The sequence below is a fragment of the Paroedura picta genome, chromosome 7 (assembly GCF_049243985.1).
Source record: "Paroedura picta isolate Pp20150507F chromosome 7, Ppicta_v3.0, whole genome shotgun sequence".
In the NCBI taxonomy this organism is placed as follows: Eukaryota; Metazoa; Chordata; class Lepidosauria; order Squamata; family Gekkonidae; genus Paroedura; species Paroedura picta.
This window is the reverse complement of record NC_135375.1, coordinates 35,102,823-35,117,116: the sequence shown is the minus strand read 5'-3', so window position 1 is coordinate 35,117,116 and position 14,294 is coordinate 35,102,823. Positions and strand designations below refer to the sequence as shown.

The 14,294-nt window shown below is 48.7% G+C and overlaps 1 protein-coding gene across 1 annotated transcript; it reads left to right on the top strand.

Annotated features, from left to right (window-relative positions):
• Window positions 1-3,940: 3,940 nt before the first annotated feature.
• Window positions 3,941-8,209, top strand: TMEM174 (transmembrane protein 174). Its single transcript, XM_077347428.1, has 2 exons — window positions 3,941-4,651; window positions 6,422-8,209. The coding sequence occupies exons 1-2, from the start codon at window positions 4,035-4,037 to the stop codon at window positions 6,522-6,524; spliced, it is 720 nt and encodes a 239-aa protein (XP_077203543.1). The 5' UTR covers window positions 3,941-4,034; the 3' UTR covers window positions 6,525-8,209.
• Window positions 8,210-14,294: the final 6,085 nt, after the last annotated feature.

Sequence of the window (14,294 nt, the reverse complement as noted above, 5' to 3'; positions counted from 1 at the left end):
AGCATCTGGTTCTTTTATCAAAGGTCACCTTTAAAGATTCTCCTGCCCCTCATAACACCAAAAAGCAATTTCACAGTGAAATTGATTGCCAGTAGGGTCAGGGCAGGCAAATACTTCATACAATGTATAATAAATTTCTGGAATTCACTTCAGCGAGATGTGATGACCGTGAAATAGTTTTAAATAGGATAATACACATTCTCAGGCTAGGCCTATCAATAACAATTAATCCTGGCAGCTAAATACAACTTCTGTGATATGACGACTCCATCAAAGGGGCTGTTGACCGTGGGCTGTTGCCTTGTCCCATTTGTGAAGCATCTGACCGGCCAGTGTTGGAAACAGGGACTAGATGGACCCTTGCCCCCAAGTCAACCATACGAGCTACAGATATGATAGGATTATACTGAAGCTCTGAGGCCTATTTTTATTTGTGTCTCCAACACCAGGATTTCATGTAGAATGTGAGACCTGTGCTATATTATGTGCTGTCTGCTCTTTGAGCTCCAACAAAAAGCCAAATAGAAGATGAACCTAAAGATATTTTGACTGCTATAGTATAGTCTGAACCGTTCATGTTGGATGAGTTGCCTAGGTATAAATACTGGCCACATGGTTTAGTATAGAAAGCAAATTCTGACTGCTTCCAAACAGGGATTTTTCTACAGCAGAAAAGAGGAATACCCACATGATATCTGTCTGCCATTCCCCCCATGCACACACACACGCACGCACACACACACACAATCCACTCCTGGTACTCCTTACTTCTTTACTTCTCTGAAGTTGAGGGGAAGCTGCAGGATGCTGCACCCCCCTCTGGAAGCAGCCTCTCTTGCACGTCTACTGACAAAGGCTGCACCGTCTGATTCTGAGCATTTATGATCATTATGTAAGTCGTAATCCCCGTGATTTAGTTTTAGTCCGCAGCTAAGAGCTCTTCTAAGAGCTGATGAGGGCTAAAGCTGTAGCCCTTGTGACTGTGGCAATGATTGATTCCACGGGAATCACACTTGGTGTAAATCATAGTCCAGGGCTTCTACCAACCAGACCCATCTATTTTTCACTTGGCCTCTTCTGAGAGTGGGCGATCTTCCTGCAGCCTGTTATTTACTCATCAGCGAGGCAGGATTTACCAGAGGGTGAAAGAGGCTGTTTTGAACAGGCTGCCTGCCCTACAAGGATTTGCTGGACTTGAGTTGGTTGGTTTGTTTGACAGGGCTCTATGTTATCTTTGCAATGCTTTATGTTGGAAACAAAGCAGCAAAGAAGCATTGTCATCTGGAGATATGCTCTCTGCTCACCTTTTTCAAGTCGCATTCCTGTTCAGTCTTCTTGTTTTCAGTCACCCATTAATAGATTGGATGGATGGATGTTCTTTTAAAACTGTCCTATCAGTCTTTAAAACTGAGCAATAAAACAAGTGAAATCAATCCTCCATCTGAGCATCAGGGAAATCAGTGTTCTACAATAAGAAACTTTGGCCATTTACAAAGGTTCGCTTTTGGGGGCCCCTGCAGGGTTCACAGGGCAAACAGTGAAGAGAAGCCTGTTCCTGGGCCCATCTGATCATTATTGTTTATTGTATGGCACGTGCGTAGTGTAGCCAGGTGTTCCTGGGACTGTCTGGCAGCCAGGCAAGTGAGGTTGGGAGGCCCCCATGTTGTGACCCTAGTCTTCCTGGGAGGAACTCCATCCAGATACTGGCCAAGATCAGCTCTGCTTAGCTTGCCTGGGCTGTCCAGGTTAGGGCACCCATCTGACATCAGCTCCCTAAACATGGGGTTCTAAACCAGAGCCAAAGGGGGAAGGCAGCTGTGATGAGAGGTGCTCCCCAGAGAGTAATCATGGAAAGACAAAGCCAAGGCTGATGGTGTCTATTAGGTAAAATTATTTTTTACTCGGTTTTTTAAATCTACCCTCCAAAATTCCTAATGCTTTCTTCAGGGGAATGTGCAATGTGTAATACAGTAATAACATTAGGTAAAGGTATCCCCTGTGCAAGCACCGAGTACAAAGGCGAGAGCCAGTTTGGTGTAGTGGTTAGGAGTGCGGACTTCTAATCTGGCATGCCGGGTTCGATTCTGCACTCCCCACATGCAACCAGCTGGGTGACCTTGGGCTCGCCATGGCACTGATAAAACTGTTCTGACCGGGCAGTGACATCAGGGCTCTCTCAGCCTCACCCACCCCACAGGGTGTCTGTTGTGGGGGGAGGAATGGGAAGGTGACTGTAAGCCGCTTTGAGCCTCCTTCGGGTAGGGAAAAGCGGCATATAAGAACCAACTCTTCTTCTTCTTCTTCATGTCTGACCCTTGGGGTGACGCCCTCTAGCATTTTCTTGGCAGACTCAATACAGGGTGATTTGCCATTCCCTTCCCCAGTCATTACCGTTTTACCCCCTAGCAAGCTGGGTACTCATTTTACCAACCTCAGAAGGATGGAAGGCTAAGTCAACCTTGAGCTGGCTGCTGGGATCGAACTCCCAGCCTCATGGTCAAAGCTTCAGACAGCATACCACTGCATTACCACCCTGTGCCACAAGAGGCTCATACAATAACATTACTGAGTTTATACAGTTCTGGTTAAAATCACAACAGCATGTATTATAGTAAAAGTTTAAAACCCCACCTGAAATACATGGAGCTGCTAGAGCTTATTGTAGCCTTGAGATTGTATATGAGAGAGCTCCTTGCAAAACAAACAATGCAGATAAGGATAGTCAACACTCAGCCAGCTGCAACCCAGAAATTAAAAAAAAATTAATCTGTATCTGAATTAAACTTAAGTCTAGCGGTTCAGTGTATTTTAGGATGGAGTTTCTAACTTTTAATATAAACTGTGTGATTTTAACCATAATTGTATAAACTCTAATATTATTGTATTACACATTGCAGATACCCCCAAAGAAGCCTTTTTAGGCAGAATACGGGAATTTTTTTTAGGAGTTTTAAAACACTGAGTAATAAAATAATTTTACCTAATTTGTACCGTTGGCCTTGTTTTTCCATATTTAGTGACTGGTGTGGCTCTTTATTTTCTTGCCCCAGTTCTGACTTTTCTCCTAGGCTCTACATCAGGGGCTGGACCAAAGCAGAAGGAAACAAGAGGGCTCCACTGTGGTATAGTTGTTAGAGTGTCAGGCAACTATCTGGGAGACCCAGATTCAAATCCCAACTCTGTTATGGAAGCTTGCTGGGTGATCTTGGTCTATTAACCTATTGTTCACTTAACCTGCCTCACAAGGTTGCTGTGAGGATAAAAAGGGGAAGAGGGGGATGATTTCAGCTGCCTTGGGCCCCCATTGGGGAGAATAGCAGGATATAAATGAAGTTAGATTTACAAATAAACTTGGCTGTTCAAGCTGGGTATAAATCTGAGGATTTTGACCTTCAATCCTGTTTGTTGCACTGAGGTCTTTCTCTCCAGCTACAGTGAGGGCCCAGCCTGGTGTAAGGATCAGGTCATCAGACTTTGATCTGGGAGGCCCAGGTTCAAAACCCACCTCCACCCCCAGCTATGTAGCTCTTGGGGTGACCTTAGGCCTGACATTCCCTCTCAGGCTAAGCTACTGCACATTGTTATTGTGTGGCATAAAATGCTGAGGAGGAAAACAGAGAACAAGAGAGCAACGTTACCCTGAGCCTCTTGAAGGAAGGGAAGAGATTTAAAAATAAATAAATAAATAAAAGCACAGGGACCCTGGGATTACAGAATGCACACTACACTTGATTTCTGACCAGGCTGCTGTCCACTGGGTCCATTCTGTAACTTATCAACCACAGGAAATCCAGCAATCCAGAAACAATACTTTCTGACATGGGGGCAGAATTGAACTCTAGCCCTTGGATGGAGCCTCTTCACGGTTCACTTCTCAGAACTTTATTCTAGGCCAAGCTCCACGTGATTTCTCTGTCCACTCTTCTTTAGGCACAAAGTTTTTATATAACTCTAGCGGACCTTCGACTTGACACGCACTCCCTGGTCCCTGGTCCTCCTTTTCACCTGAGGCTATCTAGGGCTGGTCTGCAGTGATGGAGAGGAACCGCAATCCCACTGAAAACTCCATCAATGTCTTCTCTGTCACGCGACGTCAGCCAAACAGCTCTGCAGCTCTGGTGTCCGATGGTGACAAAGCTGGTGCCACTTTACTCTTCTCTGCTGTCTTTTTGGGGATGGTAGGAATTATTTTCATGGTGATGGGATGGGCGAAATACAAAGGCACTTCTCATTTTGAATGGACTCAGATGCTAGGGCCGATTCTGCTTTCCGTGGGTGTGACTTTCTTGCTGATTGCAGTGTGCAAATTCAGAATGCTCACCTGTAAACCTTCCAGTGAAAGAGAGGGGTGCCCATCAGGCATGGATCAGGTTCGTTTTGTTTTCACCGGAATTAGCCAGCCAATAACATTCCATGGGGCTACAGTGGTACAATATATCCCTTCTTATCCAGCCCAGGAAAGTTTTGGTATTAATTCAGCAAGTTTTCACCAAGTTTGCAGCCGGCATGGACTTTCTCCAGCTTCTGGACCGATCATTCCTGACCCCAGACCTCCCCAGTATTCTACTGCCTACCCCCTGGATAACCTTGCTTTTTCTGCAGATGGGGAGGACCACTCTGCTTATCTTGCAGTGGACACCAGAAGTGAACAGTAAGAAACTCTTGCTTCTTGCTCAGACAGAATTGCTGTTTTTAAATGTGATTGTTGCCTAGAGACTGCAGTGGCCCCAACTGTTTCACAGGAAACTTTGTCCCAATTAATTAAATCCACAAAATGTTGTTAAATTTCTCAGCTCACCACAACCTCGCCCATTAATTTTGCATCTTTGCAAGCTAAAACTGGGGTGGAGTGTAGGTTTCCAAAATGTATAGCCATTGTGTGCGACCGATGTTGTGGGTGGGGGTGCCAGGTCCCCTTTGATCACCGGCAAGAGTTGAGGAGGGGGCAGCCAAATTGGGAAACTCCTGTAGATTTGGGGATTGAGCCTGGAGAGGACAGGGAGCCCTCTGGAGTATGATCCCATAAAGTCTATCCTCTAAAGCAGGGGTAGTTAACCTGTGGTCCTCTAGATCAGTGGTCCCCAACCTTTTTATCACCGGGGACCACAACGCCGGGGACCACTCACTGGGGACCACTCAACGCCTTTTACTGAGGCCCGGTGGGGGGGGGTAGTTTACTCCTCTACTCTCAACCACTGCCCTAATGCTCTCTGATCGCTATGGTAATGTTTAAACATCCCTTCAAAATAAGATAAAAGACACACCACAACAATGAAGTGTGTTGTAAATGGCTGGGGGGGGGGATGAAGTAAAGGGCCGGGGGGGGAGAGAAGGCGTCCTTCGGGGCCCACCTCCAATTAGTCAAAGGACCACATGTGGTCCGCGGCCCACAAGTTGGGGATCGCTACTCTAGATGTCCATAGACTACAATTCCCATGAGCCCCTGCCAGCGTTTGCTGGCAGGGGCTCACCGGAATTGTAGTCCATGAACATCTGGAGGACCACAGGTTGACTACCCCTGCTCTAAAGCATCCATTCACCTCCCCCCCAGTCTCTGTAGTCTGGATGGGAGCTGGAATTCCAAGGGGTCTCCAGAGCCTGGAGGCCAGCATCCTTAGGCCTTTGTAAAGGTCAAGAGTAAATTACCAAAGTGTTGATGGATGCTCTTGATGGTATCCTGCCTCTGAACAGAGTTTCATTCACGATTCCTAGTGCAGCTATTCCCTTTGTACACAGTTATGGTCTCTTGCTCTCCTGAGAATCAACAGGAACAGGCTCCAGTAGTGCTCCCCCCCTCCGACCATTAATGTTCACTGGCTCCAAAATACTGAAGTCACCCCAAGAGCATCATTCCTCTTTCTCCCACCCACCCTGTGACACCTGAAACACATGGAGTGGCAGGAAATGGGGAGGCTATCCAAAATGCTTTTGGCAATACTTTGCTTGGGAGTATCCAGAATCCCTTGCTTATCTCATACCAAGTGGAATGCAGAATCAAAAAGGCATTGCACAGTGAATAAGCCCTAGGCAGTTCTGGAGAGCAACACTGGCAGATACCTCCCCCATCTTGAACAAGGTGGAAAATGAAGTGATGGTTTTCACGCTCCACTGTGGCCATTCTGGACAATGGACAGCTGGGCATGTGCTCTTTTGCAGTTGGGCATTGTGGATCTGGTTTCAATATCCAAATACATGTGCTCACTGGTGATCTGTGACAAACATAGTTTTTGGAAGCTGTACATGATACTTAACATTGTGAAGCCACCAAAGAGGTTTCTAAAAATATCTCCTTTTGTTTCTCTTCAGATTGCATAAATCTTCTACCTTCCTTCCTTTTGTTAAGTTCAAGCTTTGTTTGTTTCCTCCACTTCAGGTCTATAGCACTTATAAAATGTGTCTCTCACCATCTTCACATTTCCAGGTCAACTGACAGCTTCAAAGAACCTGAAGAGGCTTTGGAAGAAGATATTTACTGTGATTTCTCACCTCCACCTTATGAAAAACTGTTTCCACTGCCATCGTAATATTTTTTTTTAAGTCTACTTAACCCTCCATAAGGACTGTGCTTAGTTTCATGAGATATCCATGAACGAGTACAAACCAACATCATGATAGAGAAACATCTCCTTGTATCCCGAGACTTTGGACTCCGAGTGCTTTCTTGCCCACCATGGCCCCACCCATTTGCTGGATCCTTTTGCCAAAAGTGAAGCATTCTTTCCATGCCAGACATTTTGAGATCATGCCCATCTTTTTCAAGCATCTAGGCATCCCTTCCTACTTACCAAACTTTTCTGGCCTGTGGATGAAAATTGTTCTGGGAATGGAAGAGACTGTGCTCTCATGGATAATATCACATGGACAGGTTCATCAACAGCTGTTAACTACAGTGGCAAAATCCAGTTCAGAGGTTCTTGCCAAAGACCACAACATGGGAGGTGCTCTATGTATGCTCTTGACATGGGTCTTTTCGGGTGTCTGGTTGACCACTATGGGAAGTAGGCCATTGGACTAGGTGACCCATTATCTGATCCAGGAAGACTCTTCTTGTTTCCTTATGTGAGTGAATACTCTTGACTATTTAATCTCGTACGAGGCTACACCAGGGCAGGGGAAAGAATAACAACAACAGTTCCTGTTATCTGGGCTCAGTCCTGCAACCTTCAGCACCTGTGGAAAATAAGAAGTTAGCAAACAAAGGGAAATGTCTCTGACAAGGGAGAGCACGTCTCCTTCCCTCAGCCCAGCCACAGAGCCCTTCAAACAGCTGGGACTGGGGCATTCAGATACAAGGGGGTGAATTCTGTCAAGCCCTAATCCCATTTTAGAAATCAAACACAGGTCATTGCACTCTGCTAGAACCAAAGGCGCTTCCAGTTGCCTGGAATGCCAAAGGACAATGGCTCCGATCCAACAAGTAGCAAGCGGTGAAAGGCTGTGGGGTGGGCCTTTCCTGCCTCCCCTTCATGCTGCAGCTCATTGATTCCTCCCTCCCCATAAACAGCATGGGGGACAAAGTGGGTGGTCTGGAGGGGGGGAGAATCAATGCTCAAAAATGGCCTAGCCCTCCTCCTCCCAAGGAAGGGCACTCCCATCAGTGGAAAAGCACCACAGGAGACAAGTGATAGGCCTGGTTCAGGGGCACGCACCTTGATCCCTGAGATACCAAGAAATCTCTCAGTCACGTCAGCTGAGCCCATTCTGCTCTCATTGGATAATGCACTTTTGCCACTGGATTTTCCAGTGTGAAACAGGAAAGTCTACTTCTAAAGTGCATTGAAAGTGCATTATCCAGAGAGTGTGGAATGGATAACATGAAGTTATCTACAACTGAACATGTCTTCTCTTCCAATGCTGGTATTGTACGTGTGCCTGTAAACTGTTCACGGACTGCCTCTGCCTGGTTTAGAAGGGAGTCTTTATAAGACTGTTGCCTTGAAAAGTTTTGCTGATCATTTGACATTTTTTAAAGAAAAGGTTCAAGTAGTGTGCGGTTAGTGAGACATGCTATCTAATTGATATTTGTAAAACCATTTATGTAAGTCAGCTCAATAGTTCTGTTGTGGGAGGATAACACACATGGCCCAATATTTAGCAATTAGCATAATATTTTCTTCGACCAACTACCTGGTAGCGTTTTCTAATAGGATTTTGCTCACGGAATGTTATTGTTTGAGAAACAAGCAGAAGTAAACAAAACAGGGCCTGTCATGTGACTTCCTCCCCCTAGGCCATGTTGATCTTCTGGCTATTCCCTCCTTCTGTTAAGGCTGATTCTCCCATCACCCTTGGCCCAGGACCATCGGTTGGACCTGAAGATTATTTGGTGTGTCTTTGCCAGCCTGGTCTTACATGAAAGTCCACACCAAAAGGTTCCAGATATCGCAAGATCATGAATGATGGGCAAAAGGTTTTTGGAACGAAACTGTGAAGTGGCTGGACTCAGGGAATGTGAAATCACTAGGATTACCATCTGCTCGAAAAGATTACAGGCTAAGATAAACATGGGATCTTAGGAATATGTTTTCCACTTCATCTGATAATGCGAAACAAACAGGACAGTGACATTCCCTTTTGCCTGCCAACTGGGAGCAGGGGGGTCACTCCAGTGCCTGCTCTTAGGTTCTCAGACCAGGGACAGCTGTGTTCTAAACAAAATCCATGTGTTAACAAGGGGGCAGAGGGATGGGAACTTCCGCTTTCAGAACAAGGGAGCTCCTGCTGCCTAGGATTGTGACAAGCAAACAAAACTCAAGAGCAGAGGCTCCACCCCAGGGGACCAAACCAACACAAACATGTATCAGCAGGAGGAGGGGAAACAGACCATTCCATTGTAATGCTCACAATAAATACACCCCAAGGACAACAGCTGGCAAGAAAAAAGCTGACACTTTTTGAAAAGGAAAAAAGCACACAAGGCCTTAAGCAAACCCAATACATCGGAGTACTCTCAGTGACACCCCTCACCCACCACAGGCATGTGATAGTGTCAACTGTATCTCTTCCTTTCACCAGCGTTTACGAGGAAAAATCCTGGCCTCAAGACACCTCCAAGAGATAGATTAGTGCGAAGGACGTCAAGTTGAGCAGGCCGGGCATTGACAATAATTTTTCAGACACTTGGTGAGAGAGTAGTCACGGCCTTTTGATGCCTGTGCGCCCTTGCTCAGCTCTAAATGTCTCCATCATCTGCAGTGCTCCACATCCTGCGCCACCTGTCTGACCAGATAAAATAACAGGACACAAAGCTGTGTAGCCACCTGTGACAAGATGACCATCATGTTCCCTTCACTTCTTATAAAAAGCCTAGAATGTGTACCTGGCGTCTGTGGCTGGGAGGTGCTGTTGACTCACCTGGAGGATCTTGCAAATGGAGGGAGACAAGCATGCCCAGTAAGAGGCTACAGAGGACAGCCTGGACACTGGCAGGGCATTCCAGACGGGGAACTGCAACTCCCAGAACACGGAGAATGTGAGAATTTAGTAGGGCTGCCAACCCCAGGTTCAGAAACACTGGGCAAGTGAGGTTCAGGGAGGGGAGGGGCCTTGGTTGGGCATAATGCCATTCTGCCCACCTTCCAAAGCAACCATTTTCTCCAGGATAAGTGGAATAAATAACAGATAATACATGTAGTCTAGAAACCAGTTCTAATTCCAGGAGATTCTCAGCACCTACCGGGAGGTTGGCAACCCCAGAAAGTGATCTGATTTATGGAAATCCAGAGCTCGGTATGCCTACTCCTGACTTCTTTCTCAATCCTGGCATATTGAGGAGCTTAACTACGCTTTCTAAAAGGCAAAACGCAGTAACTAGCATTCCTCCTCAGACACATTGTCTTTCTGCAGTGCTTAAAATAGCCCCATAAGGTAGGCCAGTGTTAGTACTCCCATGCTGCAGGTGGAGAACTAAGGGTGATGATGCAGGGGTAGTCAAACTGCGGCCCTCCAGATGTCCGTGGACTACAATTCCCAGGAGCCCCTGCCAGCGTTCGCTGGCAGGGGCTCCTGGGAATTGTAGTCCACGGACATCTGGAGGGCCGCAGTTTGACTACCCCTGATGCAGAGTTTCCAACAGGCCTGGAGAAAAATGTCCTGCCCCTTTAACAGAAGTGTGGAAATGGGCAGCTGAAGTTTTGTTATGGACTGAAGGAAAACTGCATCACCTGGTTAAAAAAAATTGCCCTTCAGACTCTCTTAAAGAGACAGGACCTTTTTCTGGCAACCCTGGGCGTGGGCGGGGGCGGGGGCGGGGGCGGGGGAGGAGGGATTCGCCACCTTGTGAGGCTAGAGCAGAAGCAAAACGTGAAGCTGGGAAGAGAGCCTTCCTCAGTGCCGTGCTCTTCCCCCCTGTGTGCTTCCAGGGGCGGAGTGGGAAGTGAAATAGGCCGGGAACAAGCAAGCTGATCCCTTGCCTCTCCCCACGGAGGGCTGACATGGACAACGCCGCCCCTAAAGCACCTGGCCACAGTGGCCATCCTCGACAGGAAGCGCAGCAGCCCCCCCCCTTCCCGCACGCCGCGCTACCAGTTCCCTGCCCGCAGGAAACCGGGCGGGGCGAGGAAAGCGAGGGGACGGAGCGTCTCTCCCTGCGGGGCTTGCTTTCGGTCTGCAGGGAGGGCATTTGTGCGGCTGGACTCCCTGCGCACACGGCTTCACCGGAGGCGCGGGCTGGAGGAGGAGCGTGATGCTGAGGAACGGCGCTCGGCTGCGGACAGGCCCCTCCGCACACCCGAAGGCCGCGGGAGAGGCGGGAGGAGGAGCCGCTACGGGCAGGGCGCTCGCCTTTGCGCGGCCCCCGACCCTCGTGACGCCCCCTCCCCTCCCCGGGCTTCCTCCGGCCCCGCAATCTGGCGCATGTCTCCTAATGGCCACCAGGGGGCAGGAGAGAGAGAGAGAGAGGCTCCTCGGGAAGGGCAGGCGAGTTCCCCGGCGAGCGTCTCCCAAGCTGCATGTCCCATTAGGGAGGGGGGTGGCTTTAAAAAGACCTTTTACACCTTTAGAACCTGAGAAGAGCCCTGGCTGGGTCAGAGGGATGGGCCATCTAGTGCAGCATCCTGCCTCCCATGGTGGCCTTCCAGATCCTCTGCAGGGCCGGCAATAGGGCTTAAAAAAAAACAAAAAACCTTTTATTAATCCTGCCCGCTTTCTCGACCCGGGTGCAGCCTCATTGCAACGGCTGCAAGTGTCCTACCTGGAAGAAGCCATGCTTGGTTTCAGCTGACACTAACCAGGACTTAGGTCCATGGGTGTTTTCCGTGCTTGTGCTTTAAGCTTCAGGACATGAGAAGCACCAACAACTAACGGAGGGGCTCCCCTCCTGCAGGTACTGGTGCCCGGCTGGAAGACTAGCATTCGGGGTGGCACCTGGGCTCCCTCCTATTCTAGGAGAAAGCCCAGCCAGGCTGAACTGCCATTTTCCCCTCCTGGATCACTGCTTGGCCTGATAATTTCAGCAACAGCTCCCAGGGCTTCCCCTCATCTGGGCTGCTAGTGGAGAGGAGTCATCCTTTTTTGGCTTCTGGACAAAGTTTGAGTCCAGGGGCACCTTTAAGACCAACACATTTTTATTCAAGGTAGAAACTTTCATGTCAATGCACACTTCATCAGATACAATGAAAATGTTATTTGAAGACATGTGCATGCGCACAAAATCCTATTCCTTGAATAGAACTTTCTCAGTCTTAAAGATGCCCCTGGATTCAAACTTTGTCCTGCTGCTTCAGACCCACACCCCTTCTGTTTGTGTTGTAGGAGGCCACAGACAAGATTGGGCTTCACCACCATGGTTGCAGCCAAAAAGTATATTGCCTTTGCTTTTCACCTGTCCCCATCTTTGGAAACACCCAGGAGCCTAATGTGGAAATTGGCCCTCCTCTCTCCTCCCTCCCTCCCTCCCTCCTTGCCTGCCTGCCTCTTCTCCCTGAAGTCCTTTGAGTGGGATTTCAGGGTCATGCCCAACAGCCACGGCTGCCATCAAGGATATTCCACAGCAGAGCATTTCAAAAGCCGCTGGAGCCCCTTTTGCAAATCATCCCCATTTGAAACACCCACAAATCCTGACCTCCCTCCAGAGAGTTAATTTCATCTTCCTCCCATTTAAACCCAATAATCTGCCAACCACCGCTGATATAATCAAGATTTACAGCTCCTGTAATTTATATCACGTTAGATCACAAATCCTTTCTTTCCTTTCTCCTCCCCTCTGCCCCATCTCTCCCCACCCTTTTAAAAAATATTTGGCAGCCGATAGATTCTGGAAAGCGGGCTGTTTTACATTAGTCGGTAGTCCATTTAATCATTCCTGTGTGATGAGTTACTGTGGATTACAAATTCTTATGTGGCATTTTAAGTTAATGAATAGACAAGTAATAGATCATCGGCGTGATTGGCTGCATATGGGTTGCCCTAGCTTCTGACTCCCCGCGCAATTGGGAGGTTGCAACAAAGTCCCATTGTTTTGGCAGATCAGAGAGTTTTCTCACTGGTAGGCCTCTTGGTCCCACAGAAGGAGACTGGGGACCTGCAACACAAACCCACAGCCAGGCAGGAGCCTTGGGAGTCCCACATGGCTGCTCAGCATGTGAACACCACAACCATAGATGATCCCAGGGGAGCGGAGTCCCCAGGGAAAACTGCAAAGGAATCAACGGCTGTAAAAATGTCCCTTGCTATTGCTGGCTGCCAATATGGGAGGCTTGCTGGTGGAGCAGCCTCACACTAATCTCCTGAGTTTTGTGGCTGAGTAAAGAAAGCTGGGGAAGTGCATCAGTGCACATGTGGATAATATCCTCCTGCAGAGTGTGTGGCTGCTTTGGTGTCCAGCCAGACCTAGGCAAACAGCATTAGGCCTGCCTCCTGTACCAATTCTTCATCATTCTTCACAGGTGAGGTTTGCCAAAGGGGTGCAGGGCCCCTCATTCCCCCCCCAGCAGTGCAGAGAGGCTCCGAGAAGGACTCCCAAGCCACCCCCTCCCTGCAGCCCCTCTGCAAGTTGGAGCTCCCTATGGCCTGGTGACTCAGGGAGGGGAGGGGGGCTCCCTGTTCCCCTCCAGGGGCCATGGTGGAAAGGGGTCCTGGACACATTGCCACTTCCCCCACTCGCCTAGGCCTGCCGAGGAGAAGGGAGGCTGGGGGCCTGGGACTGAAGTGCAGCTTGGACTGCCACTTCCATTGGGGCTGTTCCAGGGATGCCAGCTGGACCCCATTGTGATGATGGCCAATCCAGACATGCTCTGGGGGTGCCGTGTCCGGCATTCCCGCATCCCAGCCATCCATTCGAATGCAAGCCTTAAACAGCAGAAAATCTGTTGAGTGCTCCTAAGTGGGAAGGCCCTGGGCGGGGAGCGGCCATATGTCACAGTTCTGCCCTTGGTTGTCTGGCAGGGCCATTAGGGCCTTCATAGAGGGTGACTCTGCTTTGGGGCACAGGGCAAGTCTGCTTCCTGTGTTGGAATCACCGCCTCAGATCCTTCCAGCTGCATCCTCTGGGGTGCCAGGTGGCTTTTTTGGAGAAGGAACAGGGAACAGGGGCACTGGCATGGAATGAGAAGCACTCCCCATGTACATGCAGCAGAATCAAGAGGCATCTGGCCTGGAGCACAGGCAGAGCACATACTTTGCAGACATAGTCTCCGGGTGGAATGTGCACCTTGCAAACAATCAGCATGTTTCAGGTCTGTGAGCTGAAAAACATCAGTGATCCCAAGTTTCCAGGTTCCAAATGCTAGTTCAGTATTTGGAACTGTCCCTCCACTCCTTCCAGGATTCAGATAATATTTGGCTTCAATATTCCCCATGGGGAATATTTCCAGAGGGCTGGTGGGCTGTTTGTTTCTCTTTCCCTGTAAGCAAATGGCACCAATTGGACAGGCAAGTTTCAAGTGACTTTCACCAAGAGGACCAATTCTATGTGTCCCTGAACAAGGTTCCCCAGCCATCCTCCATTGTTTCCTGCATGGGGGGGGGGGGGGTGACTGCAGGCTTTCACTCCAGACACAAAGTCGCCAAACACTCACCAGCAAGCAAAGCGACCACCAGCCAAAAGCTTCTGAAAGCAGACAGAACCAACAAGCCCAAAGAATCAGTGCAGAAATTCCAGACAATATGGCAAGCCTAACCAATGGACAAACTATGAATCCAGAGCTGATTCTGCACTTACTTTGTTTATTCCAATGTGGATCCTACTGAATCCAGATTGATTTGAACTCGGTCTTCCTCCCCCCCCCCATTGAAACAAAAGTGTTCTGCACGTGATTGGGGAGGCTCAGAAGGGGAGGGGGAGCCAAGTGCGACAG

Excerpts from the sequence above, each read along its gene's own strand:
- TMEM174 (XM_077347428.1), top strand. The coding sequence starts at position 4,035 with ATGGAGAGGAACCGCAATCCCACTGAAAACTCCATCAATGTCTTCTCT. Across the intron at positions 4,652-6,421 it reads GTGGACACCAGAAGTGAACA|GTCAACTGACAGCTTCAAAG; the intron begins GTAAGAAACTCT and ends TCACATTTCCAG.